General features: G+C 49.2%; 2 protein-coding genes across 11 annotated transcripts in view; one reads left to right on the forward strand and one right to left on the reverse strand.

The window, feature by feature from the left end:
- The window catches only part of GMFG (glia maturation factor gamma), a 259,854-nt gene that overhangs the window by 120,634 nt on the left and 115,920 nt on the right, over positions 1-23,300 (reverse strand). The gene's annotated exons all lie outside the window — the stretch shown is intronic.
- SUPT5H (SPT5 homolog, DSIF elongation factor subunit) overlaps positions 3,160-23,300 on the forward strand; it is a 34,352-nt gene continuing 14,211 nt past the window's right edge. For 2 of the 10 annotated variants that reach the window (XM_077976015.1, XM_077976020.1), the window contains exons 1-9: positions 3,160-3,221; positions 3,476-3,559; positions 11,548-11,713; positions 17,396-17,467; positions 18,539-18,608; positions 18,726-18,794; positions 18,908-18,973; positions 19,283-19,313; positions 19,615-19,683. In XM_077976015.1, the coding sequence (XP_077832141.1) occupies positions 3,485-3,559; positions 11,548-11,713; positions 17,396-17,467; positions 18,539-18,608; positions 18,726-18,794; positions 18,908-18,973; positions 19,283-19,313; positions 19,615-19,683 (618 nt within the window). In that variant the 5' untranslated portion in view covers positions 3,160-3,221; positions 3,476-3,484. 10 annotated transcript variants of the gene reach the window in all.

A 23,300-nucleotide genomic window follows, 5' to 3' on the forward strand; every position in this document is an offset into this window, starting at 1 on the left:
ACAGAGTCTCCTCTGTTACCCGGACTGGAGTGCACTGGCTAGCGGACTGGATGGCCACATTTCCATCACCCCAAAGCATTCCTTATCTCCCTTCCCAGTCAATTTCCATCTCCCTCTCCAGCCCCAGACATCCACTAATCTGCATTGTCTGCATTGGTTTTGCTTGCTCTGGAGTTTCATATGAATGGAATCATGCTGGATATCTCCTTTCACTCAGCTTCTTTTTAGTAGAGATGGGGTTTCACCGTGTTGGCCAGGCTGGTCTCGAACTCCTGACTTTGTGATCCACCCGCCTTGGCCTCTCAAAGTGCTGGGATTACTGGCGTGAGCCACCGCTCCCGGCCTTAATTTTTGTATGTTTCCAGTTTAGGGCAACTCTTTCTTTCTAAAATCTTCTGAAGTATTGTGATGTGCTACCAGAGTTGAGTTCAGAACTGTGGAGCCACCAAGGAAGAAACTTCCATAGGGGGGAAATGACTGTACCCTCTCTTTTCTGCAGGGAATGCCTTTCTGCAGCAGTGTCAGCAGTGATTTTATTGTAGAATCCTATTTTCTTTTCTTCTTTTTTTTTTTTTTTGAGACGGAGTCTCGCTCTGTCGCCCAGGCTGGAGTGCAGTGGCCGCATCTCAGCTCACTGCAAGCTCCGCCTCCCGGGTCTACGCCATTCTCCTGCCTCAGCCTCCCGAGTAGCTGGGACTACAGGCGGCCGCCACCTCACCCGGCTAGTTTTTTTTTTGTATTTTTTAGTAGAGACGGGGTTTCACCGTATTAGCCAGGTTGGTCTCGATCTCCTGACCTTGTGATCCGCCCGTCTCGGCCTCCCAAAGTGCTGGGATTACAGGCTTGAGCCACCGCGCCCAGCCTTTTTTTTTTTTTATTTTTTTGAGATGGAGTCTTGCTCTGTTGCCCAGGCTGGAGCCATCTTTGTTCACGGCAACCTCCACCTACCGGGTTCAAGAGATTCTCCTGCCTCAGCCTCCTGAGTAGCTGGGATTACAGGTGTGTGCCACCACACCACCTGGCTACTATTTGTATTTTTTTAGTAGAGACAGGGTTTTACCATGTTGGCCAGGCTGGTCTTGAACTCCTGACCTCAGGTGATCGGCCTGCCTTGGTCTCCCAAAGTGCTGGGATTACAGGCGTGAGCCACCGGGCCTGGCCGAGAATCCTATTTTCAAGAACTGCTATTTAAAAGAACCAAGCTTAAGGAAGAGGAAACACCTTTCTATAGAGTGCTCAGCCCCTCCCCAATCTATCTGGTACTCAATTTGGTTTTGCTGGATTGGGGTGTGTGTGCTTTTGGGGAGAAACACGCACCTGCAGGTATATTCACTGCCTGCTTCCATCATAACTGCACCCCAATCCCCAGTAACTAAGTAGGTATATATTAAGCTTAGGTAAATTGAATCCAGGTGTGTCATACTTATGTGAGAAATTTTACCAGTATGTCCTGAGGCTTCTATTTTTTTTTTTTTTTTTTTGAGACAGAGTCTTGCTTTGTCACCCAGGCTGGAGTGCAGTGGCACAGTCTCAGCTCACTATAACCTCCACCTCCCTGGTTCAAGCAATTCCCCTGCCTCAGCCTCCTGAGTAGTTAGAATTACAGGCGCATGCCACCACGCACGGCTTTTTTGTATTTTTAGTAGAGACGGAGTTTCACCATGTTGGCCGGACTGGTTTTGAACTCTTGACCTCAGGCAATCCGCCCGCCTCGGCCTCCCAACATGCTGAGATTACAGGCATGAGCCACCGCGCCCGACATAGGCTTCTGATTTTTAAAATTTCCTCTATCAGGTTAATTTTTTAATATTTGTTTTAATTTTTTTTTTTTTTTTTTTTTTTTTTTAAGAGACAGGGTCTCTATCACCCAGTCTGGAGTGCAGTGGTGCAGTCATAGCTCACTGAAGGCTCAACCTGGGTTCAAGTGATCCTCCTACCTTAGCCTTTGGAGTAGCAGGGACCACAGGTACAAGCCACCACACCACATTAAAAAAAAAACCCACACAAAAATTGGATACATGGGGTCTCAATTTGTTGCCCAGGCTGGTCTCAAATTCCTGGCTTCACGTGATCCTCCCGCCTCAGCCTCCCAAAGCGCTGGGATTACAGGGGAAGGTTCATTTTTCATCTCTCCATTACACCTGTCCACTCTGCCACCACTCGTCAGCTGTTATTACTAATAGATAAATTAGGCTTTAAATGAACTTAGGAAGCCTGGAAAGAGAAATAGGGACTTAGGCCGGGCGCGGCAGGTCACGCCTGTGATCTCAGCACTTTGGAAGGACTTGGCCAGAGGATAGCTTTTGAGTTTGAGTTTGAGGAGTTTGAGATCAGGCCGGGCAACAGCCCGACTCCACAAAAAAAAAAAAAAAAGAAAAGAAAAGAAAAACAAGGGCTTTCACGGTCAGTCAGACTTGGCGAGGACGCTTGGGTCTGACGCTTTCCACCGAGTTTATTTTTCTGAGCTTCAGCGTTCTCTCCAACATGGGGATACGTATCTCCTGGGGATGCTTTAGAGGGCCTAGGAGATTAAGCCTGGTTTCTTTTTTTTTTTTTGTTGAGAGAGAGTCTCGCTTTGTCGCCCAGGCTGGAGTGCAGTGGCCGGATCTCAGCTCACTGCAAGCTCCGCCTCCCGGGTTCACGCCATTCTCCCGCCTCAGCCTCCCGAGTAGCTGGGACTACAGGCGCCCGCCACCTCGCCCGGCTAGGTTTTTGTATTTTTTAGTAGAGACGGGGTTTCACCGTGTTAGCCAGGATGGTCTCGATCTCCTGACCTTGTGATCCGCCCGTCTCGGCCTCCCAAAGTGCTGGGATTACAGGCTTGAGCCACCGCGCCCGGCCCAAGCCTGGTTTCTTTAATAGTTTGCTATTCGCTGATTCCCGGCCTCCTCGCGGCTTGGCCTACCGCGCTCGTGTTCTGGACTAACGAACAAACGGCTCACTCAATTCAAACACGAGTCCCAGCCTGGAAAAGGCCGAGTCGGCGGTTAAAAAAAAAACCTTTCCCCTCCCGACCCTCCGCAGATGTCGCCCCCTCACTCCGCCTAGGCTAGCCCTGCCTCTCTCAAGATGGCGACCTGGAAGTGCGTCGCCTGGGCCAGCCCCGGAAATCTCGTGTTAGGCGAGGCCAACGGATAGGTTCTCGCGAGAGGACCCGTCAGCCCCAGCCGGGCGTCGTGCGAACAGCAGCTGGTACCAAAGGCGGAGGTGGAGCCCGAGCGGTAAGTGCGTGTGCAGAGGTGGCAGTTCCGGGGGCCGCCGGAGGCCGAGGAGGTGTAGAGAACAGATTTGGAAACTGGGGAGGTCTAGCATGTGGCGTAGGAGGGGGTCCGCACTCCAGTTCGCAATTGCCAAAACAAGCCTGCCGGAAGCGCGCTAAGGGGTTTTCTTCTCACAGGGAACCAGCGGGGAAACTGAGGCTTGGGGTGGCGAGCAGGACTGTGGGACGCGCTGAGGCTGCTGTCTTTCCCAGCAGCAGCGGAAGATGTCGGACAGCGAGGACAGCAACTTTTCCGAGGAGGAGGACAGCGAGCGCAGCAGTGACGGCGAGGAGGCCGAGGTCTGTGGCTGGGGCGCCGGGGGAGACATTGCACCTGGGGGCAGGACTCCGGGTAGAAAGCCCACTGTGGGAGGCTCGAGGGGTTCACAGCGGACTCTGGCTTCTGGGAACTCCCAGATTATCGCAAGAGATAGAGAATTAGGCAAGTCGAAGACAAGTAAGGGGACAGGTTCTGGAGGCGAGAAATGTGTTAGGTCCAGTGAGATAACAGGTGATGTTTTTGAAGTTTACTCTGTGTGCATATAGTAAGCACTCAGCATTAGTTGTTTTTTTTTTTTGGTTACGTCTAGTCATTCCAGAAATTTATTTGTAGTGCCCACTACGTACCAGGTGCAATTCTTTGTCTTTGGGGTACACCAGTAAACAAAGCAGATTTTAAAAATGTCTGCCTTCGGGAATGTAAATAAATATAGCCAAGGAATGGACTATATAGTAAGCTAGAAGGTACTCTGGAGAAAAGGAGAACAGAAAAGGGGAATGGAGAGTCCTGGTTGCACTTGCAATAGGGTCATCAGCGTGACTTGTTGGAGGTGAGGGAGTGAGTCGTGGTTAGCTGGAAGTGGAGTATTCCAGTGAGGGGGACCAGCAGGTACAAAGATGGAAGTGTGTCTGCCGTGTTCAAGGATTAACGAGGATTTGAGAGGCCAAGCTGGGAGGTTCACTTGAGCCCAGAAGTTCGAGGGCAATCTCGGCAACATAGTGGGGCCCTGTCTCTACAAAAATATAAAAAAATTAGCTGAGGCCGGTCTTGGTGGCTCACACCTGTAATCTCAGCACTTTGGGAGACCAAGGCAGTGGATCACATGAGGTCAGGAGTTCAAGACCAGTCTGGCCAACATGGTGAAACCCTGTCTCTACTAAAAATACAAAAAAATTAGCTGGGTTTGGTGCCGCCCACCTGTAATCCCAGCTGCTCAGGAGGCTGAGGCTGAGAATCGCTTGAACCAGGGAGATGGAGATTGTGGTGAGCTGAGATCGCGCCACTGCACTGCTGCCTGGGCGACAGAGCAAGACTCTGTCTTACAAAAATATTAGCTGAGCTTGGTGGCACGCTCCTGTAGTCCCAGTTACTTGGGAGGCCGAGGTGGGAAGATCACTTGAGCCATAAGGTGAAGGTGCAGTGAGCTGTGATGGTACCACTGCACTGCAGCCTGAGTGACAGAGTGAGACTTTGTCTCCCCACCACTGCCTAAAAAAAGGGGGTCCAGTTTGGTTGGATCAGAGTGAGTGCAACGAAGAATTTATGGGAGCCAGGTCATATAGGATCTTGAAAGCTGTGGTAAGGAATTTGGTTTTAACTGAGTAAAATGAAACCTCGAAAAAGTGTGAGCAAGTGAAGATATGATCTAATGTTTTGAAAGGATCACTCTGGCTTTGGGTCTCTTGAGTACCTCTGTTCCGGGAACCAAAAAACCAACATTTCCTGGGGCATTTCTGATTTCAAATGTTCTTTTATTTGCCATTATTCTTTTTTTTTTTTTTTTGAGACAGCATCTCCATAGGTTGGCACAGGCTGGAGTGCATTGTCATGATCTCGGCCCACTGCAACCTCAGCCTCCCGAGTAGCTGGGATTACAGGCATCCACCACCACATCAGGCTAATTTTTGTATTTTTAGTAGAAATGAGGTTTCCCCATGTTGGCCAGGCTGGTTTTGAACTCCTGACCTCAGGTGATCCACCCTCCTTGGCCTCCCAGAGTGCTAGATTACAGGCGTGAGCCACTGCACCAAGCCCAGTATCCTCCTTTTAAACTTATTTTAGTTTTATTCGTTCGTTGAACAAATCAGTATTTCCATCTACTACTGTGTTCCACTTACTTCCCAGGTGTCTGGTAGGAAATCTTTACTTTTTTGGAGTTGACATTTAGTAGGCAGCAATCATAAACTAGTAAATAGGTGACAGGGTGATTATAGATCTCTTGTTTGATGCACAGAAACTTCAATTGGCTTTTTAAATAAGTTGCCAATGCTTGTGAGGGAGATTTATCATAAAGATTAAGATTTCTTGCTTTTTCTGGGAAAGTGGAAGGAGCTGGCACGCTGGGACCCAGGGTTGTTCTGCAGAGCAGCCGTTTGCTTGATGAGTGGCTGTCCTACTTACAGCTGGGAATTTTCTCCAGTTCCCAGGATATGTTAGTTGCCATTTATCATCTTGCTTGTCTCGTGGCAGAGTGAAGAAAAGGAAGAGATTTCACGTGGCTGTGTTCTGGAAATTGTTTGGTAGATGGAGAGTGCCATGTGTTTTGGGTGATTTGTCCCACTCATTTATGTTGCCTGCTTATCCTATGTGGACATTTGATTGCCAGTCTTTGTTGTGCCCTTTGGGGAGGTGCCTGGTAGTGAATAGTTGGAGAAATTGGGATGCTGTGGTGGGGGAGGGATGAGTGGGGGAGTGACAGGGAGGGCCTTTTCTCTAAGCTGTAGCACTGGATTCTTGGTCTCTGATTCATGGCTTGGAGACACTGCTTGTTGGTTAAAGTCTGGTGGAAATGAGACCAAGATCCCCAGTTCCATTTCCTGTCTGGGACATTCTCGTTTGCGCTGTACTAGTCTAATTTCCCCAGCACTACACCATACTTGACTCCTCCCTGCTGGCTCCTCTTCAGTTACCAGGTGAGGCAGGAGGGCAGTGTGAGGCCTGTCCCCACCACCAGGAACAGGATTGGATGACCTTTTCAGACAGCCAAATGGTGACATAGTCCTTGCAGGACAGGGTTCTGTGGCTAGACAGGTAGGGATGGATGGCAAATAATGAGCTACTTTTGAAGGGAGCTGCTGGTTCACCCATCACAGCTACAGTAACTTGTTCATTTATTTCAACAAATGTTCCTTGACTTGTCATGTTGGGGTCATAGCCTCCCTTACGGAGATCTCAGTCTCAGGGCAGAGAGAGTTTTATAGATACACAGTTACTGCAGGGGATGTTGAGGACAGTAAGAGCACATCCAAGCCCTGAGGTGATGCAGAGAGTGGCGGGGACTCTCTCCACTGGGAGGGAGGAGCCAGGTTTGTAAAGAGGCTTCTCTGGGACCTGGCAGAGGGGGACTGATGACAAGGTTCCTAGAAATCAGCCTGTGGTCCTGTCATAGTTTGGGTTGTTAAAACGCGCTTCATTGTGGGCTAGTCAAGATTATGTGTTAAGCAAATATTTCTGAAGTCTTCTGTGCTTGGCCCTGGGCTGGGTGATGTTGGGGGACCCAGCGGTGCCTGAGATGAACTGGACCCTACTATTGGGAGGCTCACGGTGGTCAGGGCTGTGATGGAGGGAGCACAGAGAATTGTGAGCGTAGAGGATGTGCCTGACTCTGCTCGGGGGAGAGGGGGCGGGGGTGGCTGCCTGCAGGAGGAAGGTTGGTTTTTTTTTTTTTTTTTGAGATGATGTCTTGCTCTGTCACCCAGGCTGGAGTGCAGTGGCGTGATCTCGGCTCACTGCAGCCTCTACCTCATGGTTAAGCAATTCTCCTCTCTCAGCTTCCTGAGTAGCTGGGATTACAGGGGTATGCCACCACACCTGGCTAATTTTTATATTTTTGGTAGAGATGGAGTTTCACCATGTTGGCCAAGCTGGTCTTGGAACTCCTGACCTCAAGTGATTGCCTGCCTCAGCTTCCCAAAGTGCTGGGATTATAGGCATGAGCCATCTTGCTCAGCCCTTTTTTTTTTTTTTTTTTTTTGGGACAGGGTCTCACTTTGCACCCATGCTGGGGTGCAGTGGTATGGTCTCGACTCACTGCAACCTCAACCTCCTGAGGAACAAGCAATCCTCCTACTTCAGCCTCCCAATGAGCTGGGACAACAAGAATCTGCCACCATGCCTGGTTAAGTTTTGTATTTTTGGTAGAGACAGGGCTTTGTCAGATTGTCCAGGCTGGTCTCAAACTCCTGGGCTCAAGTGATCCTCCTACCTTGGCCTCCCAAAGTGTTGGGATTACAGGTGTGAGCCACCATGCCCAGCTAGGGAGGGAATATTTTAGTTGAAGTATTAATGGGGGGCACACTTTTTTTTTTTTTTGGAGATGAAGTCTCGCTCTGTCTCCCACGCTGGAGTGTAGTGGCACAGTCTTGGCTCACTGCAACCTCTGCCTTCCGGGTTTAAGTGATTCTCCTGCCTCAGCCTCCTGAGTAGCTGGGATTACAGGCACGTGCCACTGCACCCAGCCCCAGAGGAGACTTTTTATACAAAGAACCAGCATGGATGATGGCCAGCACTGAGAGAGCATGGTGCAAGTAGTTGAGTGCAGCTGAGGCCTGGTGATGGGGAGGCAGTCCTGAAGGGTGGGAAATGGGGAGAGGCAGCAGGCAGAGCATGTGCTTCTAGTCCAGGCTGGCTGAAGCTGGGCAGGGGACCAAATGGTCAGGTTCATGTTGTTGGTGGTGGTGGTGGTGTTCTTGAGATGGAGTCTTGCTCTGTCGCCCAGGCTGGAGTGCAGTGGCGCGATCTCGGCTCACTGCAAGCTCCGCCTCCTGGGTTCACGCCATTCTTCTGCTTCGGCCTCCCAAGTAGCTGGGACTACAGGAGCCCGCCACCATGCCTGGCTAATTTTTTTGTATTTTTAGTAGAGACGGGTTTCATCGTGTTAGCCAGGTTGGTCTCAATCTCCTGACGTCGTGATCCGCCCGCCTTGGCCTCCCAAAGTGCTGGGATTACAGGCTTGAGCCACCGCGCCTGGCAGGTTCATGTTTTAGATCATAGTTTTCCAAGACTGTACCGTATATTCTAGGTTGGGGATGATGAGAGGTGCTTTTAGGTGGAATAAAGACAAGACCTTAAGCTACATTGAATAATTTAGTGAGAATATTTCCTTTTCAGTTGTGTGTCTTGTCTTGATTGGGTTATGAGAAAATTTCATTTTAGTGCTTCTGGGTCTTGAACGCCTCTGGGTGGGAGAATAGGCCTTAGGCTTAGAGCTTAGAGCCTGCAGCAGGCAACAGTATCTTGCTGGGTCTTAATAACATTGTTTTGCTTTTATCTTTATAGTTACCTTGTGTTTATAACAAACCTTCAGAAAGTTTTAAAATTTGAAACATTGCATAACATAGAAATGTTAAGAACGTGAATGGATTTGAAGAAAATACACATTGAATGTTATCCAAAATGCTTGGGACAAGAAGTGTTTCAGATTTTGGATTTTTTTTTTTTTGATTTTGTAATATTTACACTGGAGCATTCCCTAATCTGAAAATCCAGAATGCTCCAGTGAACATTTACTTTGAACATGACCTTTTTTTTTTTTGAGACAGAGTCTCACTGTGTCACCCAGGTTGGAGTGCAGTGGTGTGATCTTGGCTCACTGCAACCTGTGCCTCCCAGATTCAAACAATTCTTCTGCCTTAGCCTCCCAAGTGGTTGGGACTACAGATGCGCCACCATGCCCGGCTAATTTTTTTTTATTTTTATTTTTGGTAGAGATGGGGCTTCATTACGTTAGCCAGGCTGATCTTGAACTCCTAACCTCAAGTGAGCCGCGTGAGCCACCGCATGCCGCCTGAGTATGACCTTTGAGCATTATGTCAGTGCTGAAAAAGTTTCAGATTTTGAAGCCTCTCAGATTTCAGTTTTTTTGTTTGTTTTTTTGACAGCGTCTCGGTCCATTGACCAGGCTGGAGTGCAGTGGCACAATCTCGGCTCAGTGCAACTTTTACCTCCCAGTTTCAAGTGATTCTCCTGCCTCAGCCTCCTGAGTAGCTGGGATTACAGGTGTCCACCGCCACGCAGGGCTAGCTTTTGTATTTTTAGTAGAGATGGGGTTTCACCATGTTGACGAAGCTGGTCTTGAACTCCTGATGTCAGGTGATCCACCCGCCTCAGCCTCCTAAAGTGCTGGGATTACAGGCGTGAGCCACTGTGCCTGACCAGATTTCAGATTTTTTGGATTAGAAATACTCAACCTGGTTGGGCGCGGTAGCTTACTCCCAAAATCCCAGCACTTTGGAAGGCTGAGGCGGGCAGATCATGAGGTCAGGAGATCGAGACCATACTGGCTAACATGATGGAGCCCTGTCTCTACTAAAAAATACAACAAAAATTAGCCGGGCCTGGTGGTGTGTTCCTGTCGTCCCAGCTACTGGGGAGGCTGAGGCAGGAGAATGGCATGAACCCTGGAGGTGGAGATTGTAGTGGGACGAGATCGCGCCACTGCACTCCAGCCAGGGCAACAGAGCGAGACACCATCACACACACAAAAAAAGAAATGCTCAGCTGGGCACGGTGGCTCAAGCCTGTAATCCCAGCACTTTGGGAGGCTGAGACGGGTGGATCACAAGGTCAGGAGATCGAGACCATCCTGCCTAACACGGTGAAATCCCGTCTCTACTAAAAAATACAGAAAACTAGCCGGGCGAGGTGGCGGGCGCCTGTAGTCCCAGCTACTCGGGAGGCTGAGGCAGGAGGATGGAGTAAACCTGGGAGGCGGAGCTTGCAGTGAGCTGAGATCCAGCCACTGCACTCCAGCCTGGGCGACAGAGCGAGACTCCGTCTCAAAAAAAAAAAAAAAGAAATGCTCAACCTGTGTTAGGTAAATAGATTGTAGTAATGACATGGAAGAAGTTGTGAAGTTAATGAGTTACAGATTGAAGTTCGGTATGCATCCATTAATGTTGTTGCTGGTATGGAAAGAGGGATTAGAGGCCAGGAGAGTAGGGAGGAGGCTGGGGTAAGGATCCAGGGGTTAGAGGGCAGTGTCGTGGCCTAGGCTCAGATGTATGGGGCTGGGGGGAAAGGATGGGTTGGAGAAATGATGTTCACAGGCAGAAAGGATGAGGATTTGGTGCCTGTCGGTAATTGGAGGAGGCCAGCACAGGTCTAGGGGAAGACGTTGAGGTCAGTTTGGGACACAGTTGGTATGAAAAGGCTCAGAGGACATCTGGGGGAGGCATCCAGGATGCTGCTGGTGCATAGAGGTCTTGAATTCTGGAAAAAGGTGGGAGTCTAGAGACAGATGAGGGTGTCGTCTGTAGAGACAGGAACTGGGGTCATGGAAGGTAAAATGTCCTGGGAGAGAGTGCATGGAGGGAGAACAAAGTGGCCCTGGACTGAGCCCTGGTAATTGATGTCAGACTTGAAGGGGTTAATAGTAAGAGGAGCTTGAAGAGGAGCCGTTGGAGTTTTGAGAAAAACCAGGAGAGCATGGTACAGCAGAAGCCAAGAGAGGAACATTTCTCCAGGGAGGGCATGGTTGGAGTGCCAGACGCTGCTGGGATGGTAGGGAATACAGAATGGCCACAGAATTAGCAACAGGGCTGGCCAGTGATCTTGGTGAGCAGTGTGGACTAGAAACAGAGATGGGAGTCACTGTCACAGAGATGTCCCCCACCACCAAGGGAGAGGACAAGTTGGCCTTGGGGAGTTGTCGAATGGGAAGAGATGGGCTGGTTGCTGTGGCTAACACCTGTAATCCCAGCACTTTGGGAGGCAGAGGCGAGTGGATCACCTGAGGTCAGGAGTTCAGGACCAGCCTGGCCAACATGGTGAAGCCCTGTCTCTACTAAAAAAATACAAAAATTAGCCAGGTGTGGTGGCGCATGCCTGTAATCCCAGCTACGCAGGAGGCTGAGGCAGGAGGATTGCTTGAACCCAGGAGGTGGAGGTTGCAGTGAGCTGAGATTGTGCCACGGCACTCTAGCCTGGGAGACAGAGTGGGCCTCCATCTCAAAAAAAAAAAAAAAGAAAGGAAAAGAAATGAGGCCCAAGGACCAAGCTTCATCGAGCTATTATAGTTAAAGACCCGCTGGAAAGTGAGCAAGAAATCTAGTGCAGGGAGAAGCCCAGGTCAACTCCCAGGGTTGGTTGAGTGGCTGGGGAGATGGCAGTGCTGTTGCTGAGATAGAATGGTAACCAGAGAGCAGGCTAGAGTGAAAGGGGTGTATGCAGGGCAAAGGGGGCTGTGATTGACCAGGGCGATCTGAGGTCAGATTTAGGGTGGGGAACTTGGTTTTCGGATTTTGGGGTAGTAGAATTCTGGTGCTACAACCCTGCCTGACACCTGTAGGTAGAGGAAGAACGGCGGAGTGCGGCGGGCAGTGAGAAGGAAGAAGAGCCTGAGGAAGAAGAAGAGGAGGAAGAGGAGGAGGAATATGATGAGGAAGAGGAGGAAGAAGATGATGACCGGCCCCCCAAGAAACCCCGCCATGGAGGCTTCATTCTGGATGAGGCTGGTATGTCACAGTGCTGGGCCAGTGCTGAGCAGAGGCTGAGCTTCCACTTCTAGTTCCATTTCTTTTTTTTGAGACAGAGTTTTGCTCTTGTCACCCAGGCTGGAGTCCAATGGTGCGATCTCGGGTCACTGCAACCTCCACCTCCCAGGTTCAAGCGAGTCTCCTGCCTCGACCTCTCAAGTAGCTGGGATTATAGGCATGTGCCTTCACACCCAGCTAATTTTTTGTAGTTTTTGTAGAGACGGGGTTTCACCGTGTTAGCCAGGATGGTCTCGATATCCTGACCTCATGATCCACCCGCCTCAGCCTCCCAGAGTGCTGGGATTACAGGCGTGAGCCACCGCGCCCAGCCATATATCCATATATTTTTTTTGAGACAGAGTCTCGCTCTTGTTGCCCAGGCTGGAGTGCAATGGTGCGATCTTGGTTAACTGCAACCTCCGCCCCCTGGGTTCAAGCGATTCTCCTGCCTCAGCCTTGTGAGTACCTGGGATTACAGGCGGCTGCCACCATGCCCAGATAATTTTTGTGCTTTTAGTAGAGACGGGATTTCACCATGTTGGCTAGGCTCGTCTCGAACCAAAAAACAAAACAAAAAAACACACACAATCACAGGATCATTATGATCTTTTTTTCTTTTGAGATGGAGTCTCACTCTGTTGCCCAGGCCGGAGTGCAGTGGCGCGATCTCAGCTCACTGCAACTTCTACCTCCTGGGTTTAAGCGATTCTCCTTCCTCTGCCTCCTGAGTAGTTGGGATTACAGGCGTGTGCTACCACTCCTGGCTAATTTTTGTATTTTTATTAGAGGCAGGGTTTCACCATGTCAGTCAGGCTGGTCTGAACTCATGACCTCATGATCTGCCTGCCTCGGCCTCCCAAAGTTCTGGGATTACAGGCGTGAGCCACTGCGCCTGGCACCATTATGATCTTTTAAAATCTGACAGTGGTTTGTACTTGTCATGGAAAGCTCAAATGACTTGAAATTAGGTAACCTGAAAAGGTAGTCTGACAGATTTGGGGCCCTTCTAGCCTGGCTCCACTGTTTTCTCCATGTAGCCCTGGACAGCGTCCTATGTGTCACTGAGTCTCCTCCTCTCTCAGTGCAAGGGGGAAATAGTTCTTTCTGTTACAGCAGGGATATGGCGAGGATTTGGGGGACCATGCATATAAAGCTCGTTAAGTTGATGGCGACCTAGAATGTAATGCCTAACCTAGGAAAAGCCCTCAGAAAACAGGGTTGTTATTTGTTAAGGTTACGTAGGTCCACGTTATAACCACTTTTCTGTAAACTGCTTTTTATCGTTCCACAGTTGCAAAAGTAGAGAAACAGAGACAGCTTAGGTTAAATGACTCAAGGTGTATAAGGAAAGTTTCTGGGCCGGTGCAGTGGCTCACGCTTGTAATCCCAGCACTTTGGGAGGCCAAGGTGGAGGATTGTTTTAGCTCAGGAATTTGCATATCGCAAGACCCCATGTCTGACAACAACAACAACAAAAAATTAGCCGGGCTTGGTGGCTTGCGCCTGCAGTCCCAGCTACTCAGAAGGCTGAGGTAGGACGCTCGCTTGAGCCCAGGCGGTCGAGACTGCTGTAGGCTGTGATTGAGCCACTGCACTCCAGCCTGGCCAACAGAGTGAGACCCTGTCTCAAAAAAGAAAATTTTCTGAACGTCTTCTGACGCCTAAGTGCTCAATAAACATTAGCTGCTGTCAGTATTGTCATCAATAGTATTAAAATATTTGTTTTTTTCCAATGATTGCACAGTGTTTCATTGTGTAATGTGTTTTATTTAACCAGGCTCTTGTTGGATATTGAAGTTTGTTTGTGTCACAGCACATGCAGTAATGCTGTGAACATCTTCATACATACTTAAACACATGCATACAATTTATTATCTAGACCAAAGTTCTTAACCTTTCTTGTGCTGTGGCCCCTTTTGTGGTCTGGTGAAACCCTGTTCCCTTCTCAGAACCATCTTCTGAAATGCATAAAACAAAATACATAGGATTCCATAGAGGACAATTTATTGAAATACAGTTATCAGAATATTTAAAAAGAACATTTTGGTGCATATGTTTCTTTGTTAACATATTTAGATAATAAGATTTTGTAGATAGTCTAAGAATCTAATTTTTGAGTAGCAGTGAATGTAAATGCTGCCTTGAGATACCTACAGCTGTAATGTGCTGTGAAAGAGCCAGTGACACAGCTAACATTGTGTGGTTTGTTGCCATTGTATGTAGCTGATGTAAATGCTAAATTTCAGTTCCAGATTACTGAAAATAGGAGCTGTAGTTTTTTCATCTAACACAGACCACCCCAGATGAAAAATCTCTGTTCTACCTGTTAAATCCCTATCAGTCAAATTCTTAGGCAAAGGTGGTGCAATTTTTTTTTTTTTTTTTTTTTTTGAGACAGAGTCTCACTCTGTCCCCCAGGCTGGAGTGCAGTGGCGCAATGGCTCACTGCAGCCTCTCCCTCCTGGGTTCAACTGATTTTCCTGCCTCAGCCTCCTGAGTAGCTGGGACTACAGGCGCATGCCACCACGCCCGTCTGATTTTTTGTATTTTTAGTAGAGACGGGGTTTCACTGTGTTAGCCAGGATGGTTTCGAACTCCTGACCTTGTGATCTGCCTGCCTTGGCCTTCCAAAGTGCTGGGATTACGGGCATGAGCCACCATGCCTGGCCGCATTTTTTTTAAAAAAGATTTTTGATATTTATGGCCAAATGTCAGTTCCTGAAAAGATAAGACTAGTTCATACGTCCATGATGATAATTAATGTGCTTGTTTTCCCTTACCTATGGGAAGAGAGATTACTTAGAACACATCCTGTGTTTTCCTGGGACTCTTTTACCTGAGAAGAAAACTAGTTTATTGTCAAAGGGACAGGAGGTGCTCTGGATGTTCCTGGAGAGCAAGAGAATGGATGCCATGCTGGGTGACAGCTGTGGGCTCCCAGGGACACCCATATGTTGGTGGTGGAAGTGTTGGTGGGCACTGCTTGTGTGGAAGGCTATGTGGCGGTGCATGTTAGCATTTAACATGCAGGAACCCTTTGACCCAGCAGTTCCTCTTTAGAATTTACTTTATGGTTAAACTTGCATGAGTGCATGAAGACATGAGAACAAAGATGCATGTTGTAGTCCTGTTCGCAGTTGTAAAATTTGGTGACCTAAATGTTTATTGATGATCAGGGCCTGGTTAAACAAATTATGGGCCATATAGCATATGAAGCTTGTGCTCCTGTGGGAGAGCTCTGAGTTTGTAGTAGTGTTGAGAAAAAAAGAAAGGTACAGAATAGTGTGTTAAAGAATTACATGTGGCTGGGTGTGGTGGCTTATGCCTGTAATCCCTGCTCTTTGGGAGGCTGAGGCGGGTGGATCATCTGAGGCCAGGAGTTCGAGACCAATCTGGCCAAGATGGGGAAACCCTGTCTCTACTAAAAATACAAAAATTAACCAGGCACAATGGTGGGCACCTGTAGTCCCAGTTGCTTGGGAGACTGAGGCAGGAGAATTGCTTGAACCTGGGAGGTGGAGGTTGCTGTGAGTTGAGATCTCTGCACTCTAGCCTGGGCGACAGAGCAAGACTTGGTCTCAAAAAAACAAAAATTACCTGCAGGGAACAGTGGCAACGGGATGGATTACATGCATTTCTTTTCTTTTCTTCTTTTTTTTTTTTGAGATGGAGTTTTGCTTTTTCACCCAGGCTGGAGTGCAGTGGTGCAATCTCAGCTCACTGCAACCTCCACCTTCTGGTTTCAAGTGATTCTTCTGCATCAGCCTCCCGAGTAGCTGGGATTACAGGTGCCTGCCACTACGCCCAACTAATTTTCGTAGTTTTAGTAGAGACAGGGTTTTGCCATGTTGGTCAGGCTGGTCTCAAACTCCTGACCTCATGATCCACCTGCTTTGGCCTCCCTAAGTACTGGGATTACAGGCGTCAACCACTGCGCCCAGCCTCTTCTTCTTTTTTTTTTTTAAGATGGAGTTTCTCTCGCCCAGGCTGGAGTGCAGTGGCGTGATCTCAGCTCGCTGCAACTTCTGCCTCACAGATTCAAACAACTCTCCTGCCTCAGCCTCCCGAGTAGCTGGGATAGGCGTGCGCCACCACTCTTGGCTACTTTTTGTGTTTTTAGTAGAGACGGGGTTTCACCATGTTGGCCAGGCTGGTCTCAAACTCCTGACCTCAGGTGGTCCACCCATCTCAGCCTCCCAAAGTGCTGGGATTACAGGCATGAGCCATTGTACCGGGCCCTTTTTTTTTTTTTAAAGACAGGATCTTACTCTGTTTCCTAGGCTGGAGTGCAGTGGCACAATCATGGCTCACTGCAGCCTCTACCTCCCAGGTTCAAGTGATCCTCCCATTTCAGCCTCCTGAGTAGCTGGGACCACAGGTGTGCACCATCAGGCCTGACTAGACTTTTTTTTTTTTTTTTTTTTTTTTTTTGAGACAGAGTTTCCATCTGTCACCCAGGCTGGAGTGCAGTGGCGTGATCTTGGCTCACTGTAACCTCCACCTCCTGGGTTCAAGCATTTCTCTGCCTCAGCCTCCCAAGTAGCCGGGATTACAGGTGCCCACCACCACACCCAACTAATTTTTTGTATTTTTAGTAGAGACGCGGTTTCACCATCTTGGCCAGGATGATCATGAGCTCCTGACCTCGTGATCCACCCGCCTCGGCCTCCCAAAGCTCTGGGGTTACAGGCGTGAGCCACCATCCGCAACCCTAACTGATTTTTTAAGTTTTTGGATTTAGGGGGTTTCACTATGTTGTCCAGGCCGGTTTCAAACTCTTGGGCTCAAGTGATCTTCCCACTTCAGCCTCCCAAAGTGTTGAGATTACAGGTGTGAGCCACCACGTCCAGCCTTACATGGACTTCATATATGTACGTAGATCATCTCTAGGCAAGCAACTAGTCAGGGAGTTGCCTTTGAGAAAGGTTACTGAGATACTAGGGGTTAGAAATGGGAGGGAGACTTAATTGATACTACATTCTCTATAACATTGGAGTTTTTCATTATGTGCATGTATTAAGTTTTTAGTGTAATGTTTGATACCTACAAAGCAGTACATGCAACATAGTGAAGAGATTAAGTACATGGACCACGGAGCCAGACTGCCTCTCAGATCCCAGCTGAGTCTGTGGGCAGGTTCCTTCATCTCTCTGGGTCTCGGAGCCCTTGCTGTAAAATAGGAACAGCGACAATGCCTCCCTCGGGTTTGCCAGGAAGATCAGTGAGGAACCTGTGTCAGGTACTCAGAACAGGGTAGGGTGTATAGTATGCTCTCAGCATTAGCTGTTATAAATGTACGAGAATCATAAAACCAACAGACCATGAACCATCTTTTAAAAAAGATGGTGTCTACCGATCATTTTTGATAGTTGGGAGGGAACTTTCCTTCTTGCTTACGTTGATCTTAGTTTTTTAAAAGGGATTTGAGAGTGGAGTAAGGAGAGGGGATGACTTACAGAGCTAGTTAGAGCTGTATGTCCCCCTCGACCCTGCTGCGTGCATCAGCTCTGTGGCATGGCCCCGGATGAGTGCCTCCCTGTCGGAGCCTCAGTGTCCTCCTCTGTGCAGTGGGGATTTGTAGTGCACATCTTCCAGAGGAGATGCTTCGTGTCCTGGGAGCTGTTCACCTTTGCCCCTTACCACTGGGCCTTTCCATTTCAGATGTCGACGATGAGTATGAGGACGAGGACCAGTGGGAGGATGGAGCAGAGGACATCCTAGAGAAAGGTGTGTGTGGGTCCTGCCTCCACAAGACTACTGGGAAGAGGGTGGCTGACAGGTCTTCAGAGCCCATTCCCCCCACCCCCCATCCCCTGTACACCCCAACCCCCACCGTCCTCACCTTGCTTCTTTCTGTCCTTCCCAGAGAGACCAGCTACCTGCTTTTTCCTTTTAGGCCCATGAGTGGGGGGTGGGGCTGTGGGGTGGGGATGTTGTGGGGAGAGGACTCTGGGATCCCAGGGCCCAGTGAATCCCTTCTGGGGTTGTAGGGTGGGCGAGCTCTGTCCCAAGATACCCCCCACTTCCTGGGCCAGTGCCCCCCTTTCCCCGTTATTTTCCGTTCTGTGCGCCTCATACATTTCGGCTTCTCCCCAACCACCTGGTGCCTGGCCTTTACTTTTGATTTTCAACCTTTCTGTGTCCCTCCCTTCCCCTTCCCCAACCCATTGGTTGATTTTGCTGCTATAATTTGGCTCATACTTTGTCTGCCCTCGCCCACCACCACCACCACCACCACCACCACAACCACCACCACCACCTCCTCTTCCTCCAAGTAGAAGAGATTGAAGGTAAGAATCTGAAAAGTGTGATTCCCTAACCTTCCTCCCATATCCTGACATTTCCTCCTTCCTGAGGCACCTGCCCTCACCGCCTCCCCACCAGCCCTGGTCTGGCCCTGGAGGCTCTGACCCATGTAGGCTCCAGAGTCAGGGAGTTCTGGGGCCAGGTCTATCCCAGTTGTTGACCTGGAAAAGCATGGATGTGTCTGTCTGGGACTGTGCATTTGTGGGTGGTAGCTGTGTGTAGGGTGGGGTGCAGTCCAGGATGTGCCTGGACAGTGACTTTGAGATGGGAACAGCTGGAAGCCCCCCAGCTTGCTGGGCCCGATCCCCAGTCTTTTTGACAAGAAGCAGGATGCTGAGTAGGACAGAGTAGGGGATGAGGGGTTGGAATTTCCTCTGTGAGATGTCATCTTCCTGCCCCAGGGCCAAACCCTGACCCTCTTAGCTGCACGCCCCTACTTTCTCCAGGCCCCTGCCCTCCACCTGCCATTGCTCACACCCTCTGCCCATTTGTTTTCAGCCTCCAATATTGATAATGTTGTCCTGGATGAAGATCGTTCTGGGGCTCGCCGCCTGCAAAACCTCTGGAGGTGGGCAAGGAAGGGAAACATGGTGGGATTGGCTCCTGTGGGGAGATTTGGGGGTAGGTCAGCCCACCGGCTCTCCTCAACCTTCAATTCGTGTTTGCTTCCCCGTTCACGCTCCAGGGACCAGCGAGAAGAAGAACTGGGCGAGTATTACATGAAGAAATATGCCAAGTCATCTGTGGGAGAGACGTAAGGGCATGGCGGGGGCAGGTGGGGTGGGGAGCAGGTGGTCCCTAAGCAGGAAGGGGCAGGGGTCTGACAGAGCTTCATCCCTTCCTTCCTGACTGCCCTCCTCCCTTCAGGGTATACGGAGGATCTGATGAGCTCTCAGACGACATCACCCAGCAGCAGCTACTCCCAGGAGTCAAGTAAGGGGGTTGGGATGGTGGGGGCCGTGCTGGGGTGCGAATCTTGTATGGGGTGATGGTGCCCAAACAGGTGGCTCCCTGAAATAAGTCGGGGCAGAGTCACACAGACAGTGTGGTGGATGGCAGGGGTAGGGAGGGGAAGGTGGCACTTTCTCTTTCCTCTTGCTCATGGAGAGAAGCGTGGGGAAGCCACTGAGTATGGGGGAACCTGGGTGTGAAAACAGAGGAAGAGGGTGGCCCTGGGGGTTCATCTGTTTGTTGCTGAAGATCCAGCTTCACTGAAGGGCTTCCTTTTCCTCTGCTGCTTAGGGATCCCAATCTGTGGACTGTCAAATGTAAGGTACGTGCTCTGACCTTGGAGCTTGGAGGAGGCAGGAGAATGAGGGAGGCTGCTTTGTGGGGAAGAAGTGTCTATCTGACCCAGGTCTCTGTGGCCTGTCAGTCACTTGGTCCTTCTGTCTCCGTCCCCCACTCCCCGTTACTGACTCGCTATCTCCCATCCCATCTTCCTGGCTGTCCATCCTTCTTTCTGTCTCCTCTCTTGGTCCTACTTTATCTTTCTTGCTGCTGTCTCCTGCCCTCTTTCCTGTGTCCTTTTCTCCATCCTGTCACCTCTCTCAAATCTGTCTCTCATCTTCCAGATCGGGGAGGAACGGGCCACGGCCATTTCCTTGATGCGCAAGTTCATTGCCTACCAGTTCACAGACACGGTAAGTTGGGTAGGCAGGCGGCTTGGTGGGGAGACATGGCCACACCCAGAGGGAAGGAGATTGTCAACTTCAGGGGCACCAGGTGCCCCTGTGCTGAGCAGAGCTGCCTGCTGAGTGAGCTGCTTGAGCTAGAACAAGACCAGTGTCTCAGTGGAAGGGCTCCTCTGGGCCTTGACAGATATGTTGTCTTTGTTCTCTGCATTTCTGGCAGGGTCCTGCCACCCCTGTAGCTCTTTGGAAGTCAGCCAGCTAGCTTCCTGCACCTTTTCTTCGTGAGAGTGGGTTTGCCTGTTCACCAGCCCTGTTGGGCTGGGGTCACCCTCTTCACCACATGCCAGGCAGCAAATGCTGCATCCCAGGCCCAGGTTTTCTTTAGACTGACAGAATTTGAGTCCTGCTCTTGCCACTTCGTAGCTGTGTGACTCTGATGCACTTCCTTCCCCTCTCTGGGCCCCTTGGTTGCCTCTCAGCATCATTAGGATTAGGTGGCTTTTAGCTGGGCACAGTGGCTTACACCTGTAATACCAGCACTCTGGGAGGCTGAGGTGGGCAGATCACTTGAGGTCAGGAGTTCGAGACCAACCTGGCCAACATGATAAAACCCTGTCTCTACTAAAAATACAAAAATTAACCGGACATCGTGGTGCACACCTATAGTCTCAGCTACTTGGGAAGCTGAGGCGGAGAATCACTTGAACCCAGGAGGCAGAGGCTACAGTGAGCTGAGATGGCGCCACTGTACTCCAGCGTGAAAAAAAAAGGATTAGGTGGCTTTATGTCCAGCTGTCAGCTAGGACTTGTTCTGCAGCTTGCATTTACTTAGCAGAGCTGTTGTCAAAGGCTTAATTGGCAGTTTGGGAACCAGGGCAAATGCTCTAAAGGGTGCTGGCTGGTAGCTTTCTCAGTTAACTTGATCCCTGCTAGGGATCATGCTTTTACCTGTTGAACCACTGGGTGTGACCCAGTGGGACCAAGTAGATGGTTGCAGGGTTTGCAAACTATGATTTAAATGTACTGAAATGTCCTCCTCAAAGGCTGGCCGCAGTGGCTCATGCCTGTAATTCCCAGCACTTTGGGAGGCTGAGGCGGGTGGGTCACCAGGTCAGGAGTTTGAAACCAGCCAGTTTGAGATCAGCCTGGCCAACATGGTGAAATCCTGTCCCTACTAAAAATACAAAAATGAGCCGGGCATGGTGGCGCTTGACTGTAATCCCAGCTACTCTGGAGGCTGAGGCAGAAGAATCACTTGAACCTGGAAGGCAGAGGTTATAGTGAGCCAAGACCGCGCCATTGCACTGCAGCCTGGGTGACAGTGAGACTCTGTCTTGTGGGGTGGGGTGGGGAAGAAATGTCTTCCTGATTATTACAGTGGTAAGTGTCCCTGCCTGTCATGGGGGAGACTGGGGTTTGTGGGGTGCGATTCCCCAACAGGGAGGCTGAAAAGGTACCTTTTGGCCAGGTGTGGTGGCTAGTCGTAATACCAGTATTTTGGGAGGCTGAGGCAAAAGGATAGCTGGAGCCCAGGAGTTCAAGGCCATCCTGGACATCGTAGTGACATAGTGACACCTGGTCTCTACCAAAAAAAAAAAAAAGTAATTAAAAAAAATGTGCTCAAATCCACCTACATGGTGCCCTGGGGTAAAATTCTAGTCACTTCATTTGCGTTATGACTCTGATTATTCTTTTTTTTTGAGACGAAGTTTCACTCTTGTTGACCAGGCTGGAGTGAAATGGTGCGGTCTCAGCTCACTGCAACCTCTGCCTCAGCCTTCTGAGTAGCTGTGATTATAGGCACCTGCCACCATGCCTGGCTGATTTTTTTGTATTTTTAGTAGAGACGGGGTTTCACCATGTTGGCCAGCCCAGTCTTGAACTCCTGGCTCAAGTGATCCGCCCGCCTTGGCCTCCCAAAGTGCGGGGATTGCAGTTCTGAGCCACTGTGCCCGGCCTAAAATTTAATTTTTTAAAGTGTAAACTGTGGTGGGTTTTATATATTGTAGTATATTCATAACCATCATCACCATCTAATTCCACGACATTTTCATTATTACAAAAAGAAACCGATACCTATTAGCCATCACTCCCCATTCCTCCCTCCTCCCAGCTCCTGGTGACTACAAATCTACTTTCTTTCTCTGTGGATTTGACTATGTGAACTCTGGATGGTTCATACAAATGGCATCATTAACCTTTTGTGACTGACTTTCTTCACTTAATGTTTTCAAGTCTCATCCATGTTGTAGCATATATCAAGACTTCATTTTTTGTTTGTTTTTTTTTTTTGAGATGGGGTTTTACTCTTCTTGCCCAGGCTAAAGTGTAATGGTGCAGTCTCGGCCCACTGCAACCGCTGCCTCCCAGGTTCAACCAGTTCTCCTGTCTCAGTCTCCCAAGTAGCTGGGATTATAGGCGCCCGCCACCACGCCCAGCTGATTTTTGTTTTTTTAGTAGACATGGGGTTTCGGCCCACCTCGGCCTCCCGAAGTGCTGGAATTACAGGCGTGAGCCACTGCGCCCAGCCTGAATTTTTTTTTTTTTTTTTTTTTTTTTTTGAGACAGTCTCACACCGTTGTCCAGGCTGGAGTGCAATGGCGTGATCTTGGCTCACTGCAACCTGCACCTGCTGGGTTCAAGTGATTCTCCTGCCTCAGCCTCCCAAGTAGCTGGGATTACAGACACCCTCCACCATGCCCAGCTAATTTTTTTTTTTTTTGTATTTTTAGTAGAGACGGGGTTTCACCATGTTGACCAGGCTGATCTTGAACTCCTGACCTCAGGTAATCCACCTCTCAGCCTCCTAACGTGCTGGGATTACAGGCATGGGCCACTGTGCCTGGCCAACTGGCCTTAAGTTTTGTATTTTTAGTAGAGACAAGGTTTCACTATGTTGGCCAGGCTGGTATTGAACTCCTGACCTCAAGTGATTTACCCGCCTCGGCCTCCCAAAGTGCTGGGATTACAGGCGTGAGCCACTGCTCCTGGCCTGTTTTTTTTTCTTTTAGTTGGTATTTACAGCTATACATTTACTTCTAAGCATGGCTTTTTCCATATCTCATAAGTTTTGGTATCTAGGAGTGTGTTTCCATGTATTTGTGAATTCCTAAGTATCTTTTTCTTGGGGTTTAACTTCATTACATATGGGTGAAGAATGTACTGTATATGATTTCCGTTCTTTTATGTTTACTGAGATGTGTTTTATGGCCTAGTCTGTGGTTTATTCTGGAAAGTTCAATATGCCCTTGAGAAGAAAGTGCATTCTGCTGCTGTTAGATGGAGTGTTCTTTTTTCCCATTTCCGCTTAGTAGGTGGAAATTGAAGATGGAATGCTCTGTCAATAGCTGGCTGTTAGGTTTAGTTGGCTTACATTGTTGCTCAAGTGCTCTCTTCCCTTGTTGATCTTGGATCTAGCTCTGTCCATTATTGAAAACAGAGTATTGCAGTCAACGATTGTTACCGCCGAGTTGTGGGTTTCTTCCTTCATTTCTGTTAGTTGCTGCTTCATATATTTTGAGGCTGTGTTAGTTTCATATACATTTGTAATTCTGTCTTCTTGATGGATTGACCTTATTATTGTTATAAAACGTTCTGGCCGGGCGCGGTGGCTCAAGCCTGTAATC

This window comes from Macaca mulatta, chromosome 19, assembly GCF_049350105.2.
Source record: "Macaca mulatta isolate MMU2019108-1 chromosome 19, T2T-MMU8v2.0, whole genome shotgun sequence".
Taxonomy (NCBI): Eukaryota; Metazoa; Chordata; class Mammalia; order Primates; family Cercopithecidae; genus Macaca; species Macaca mulatta.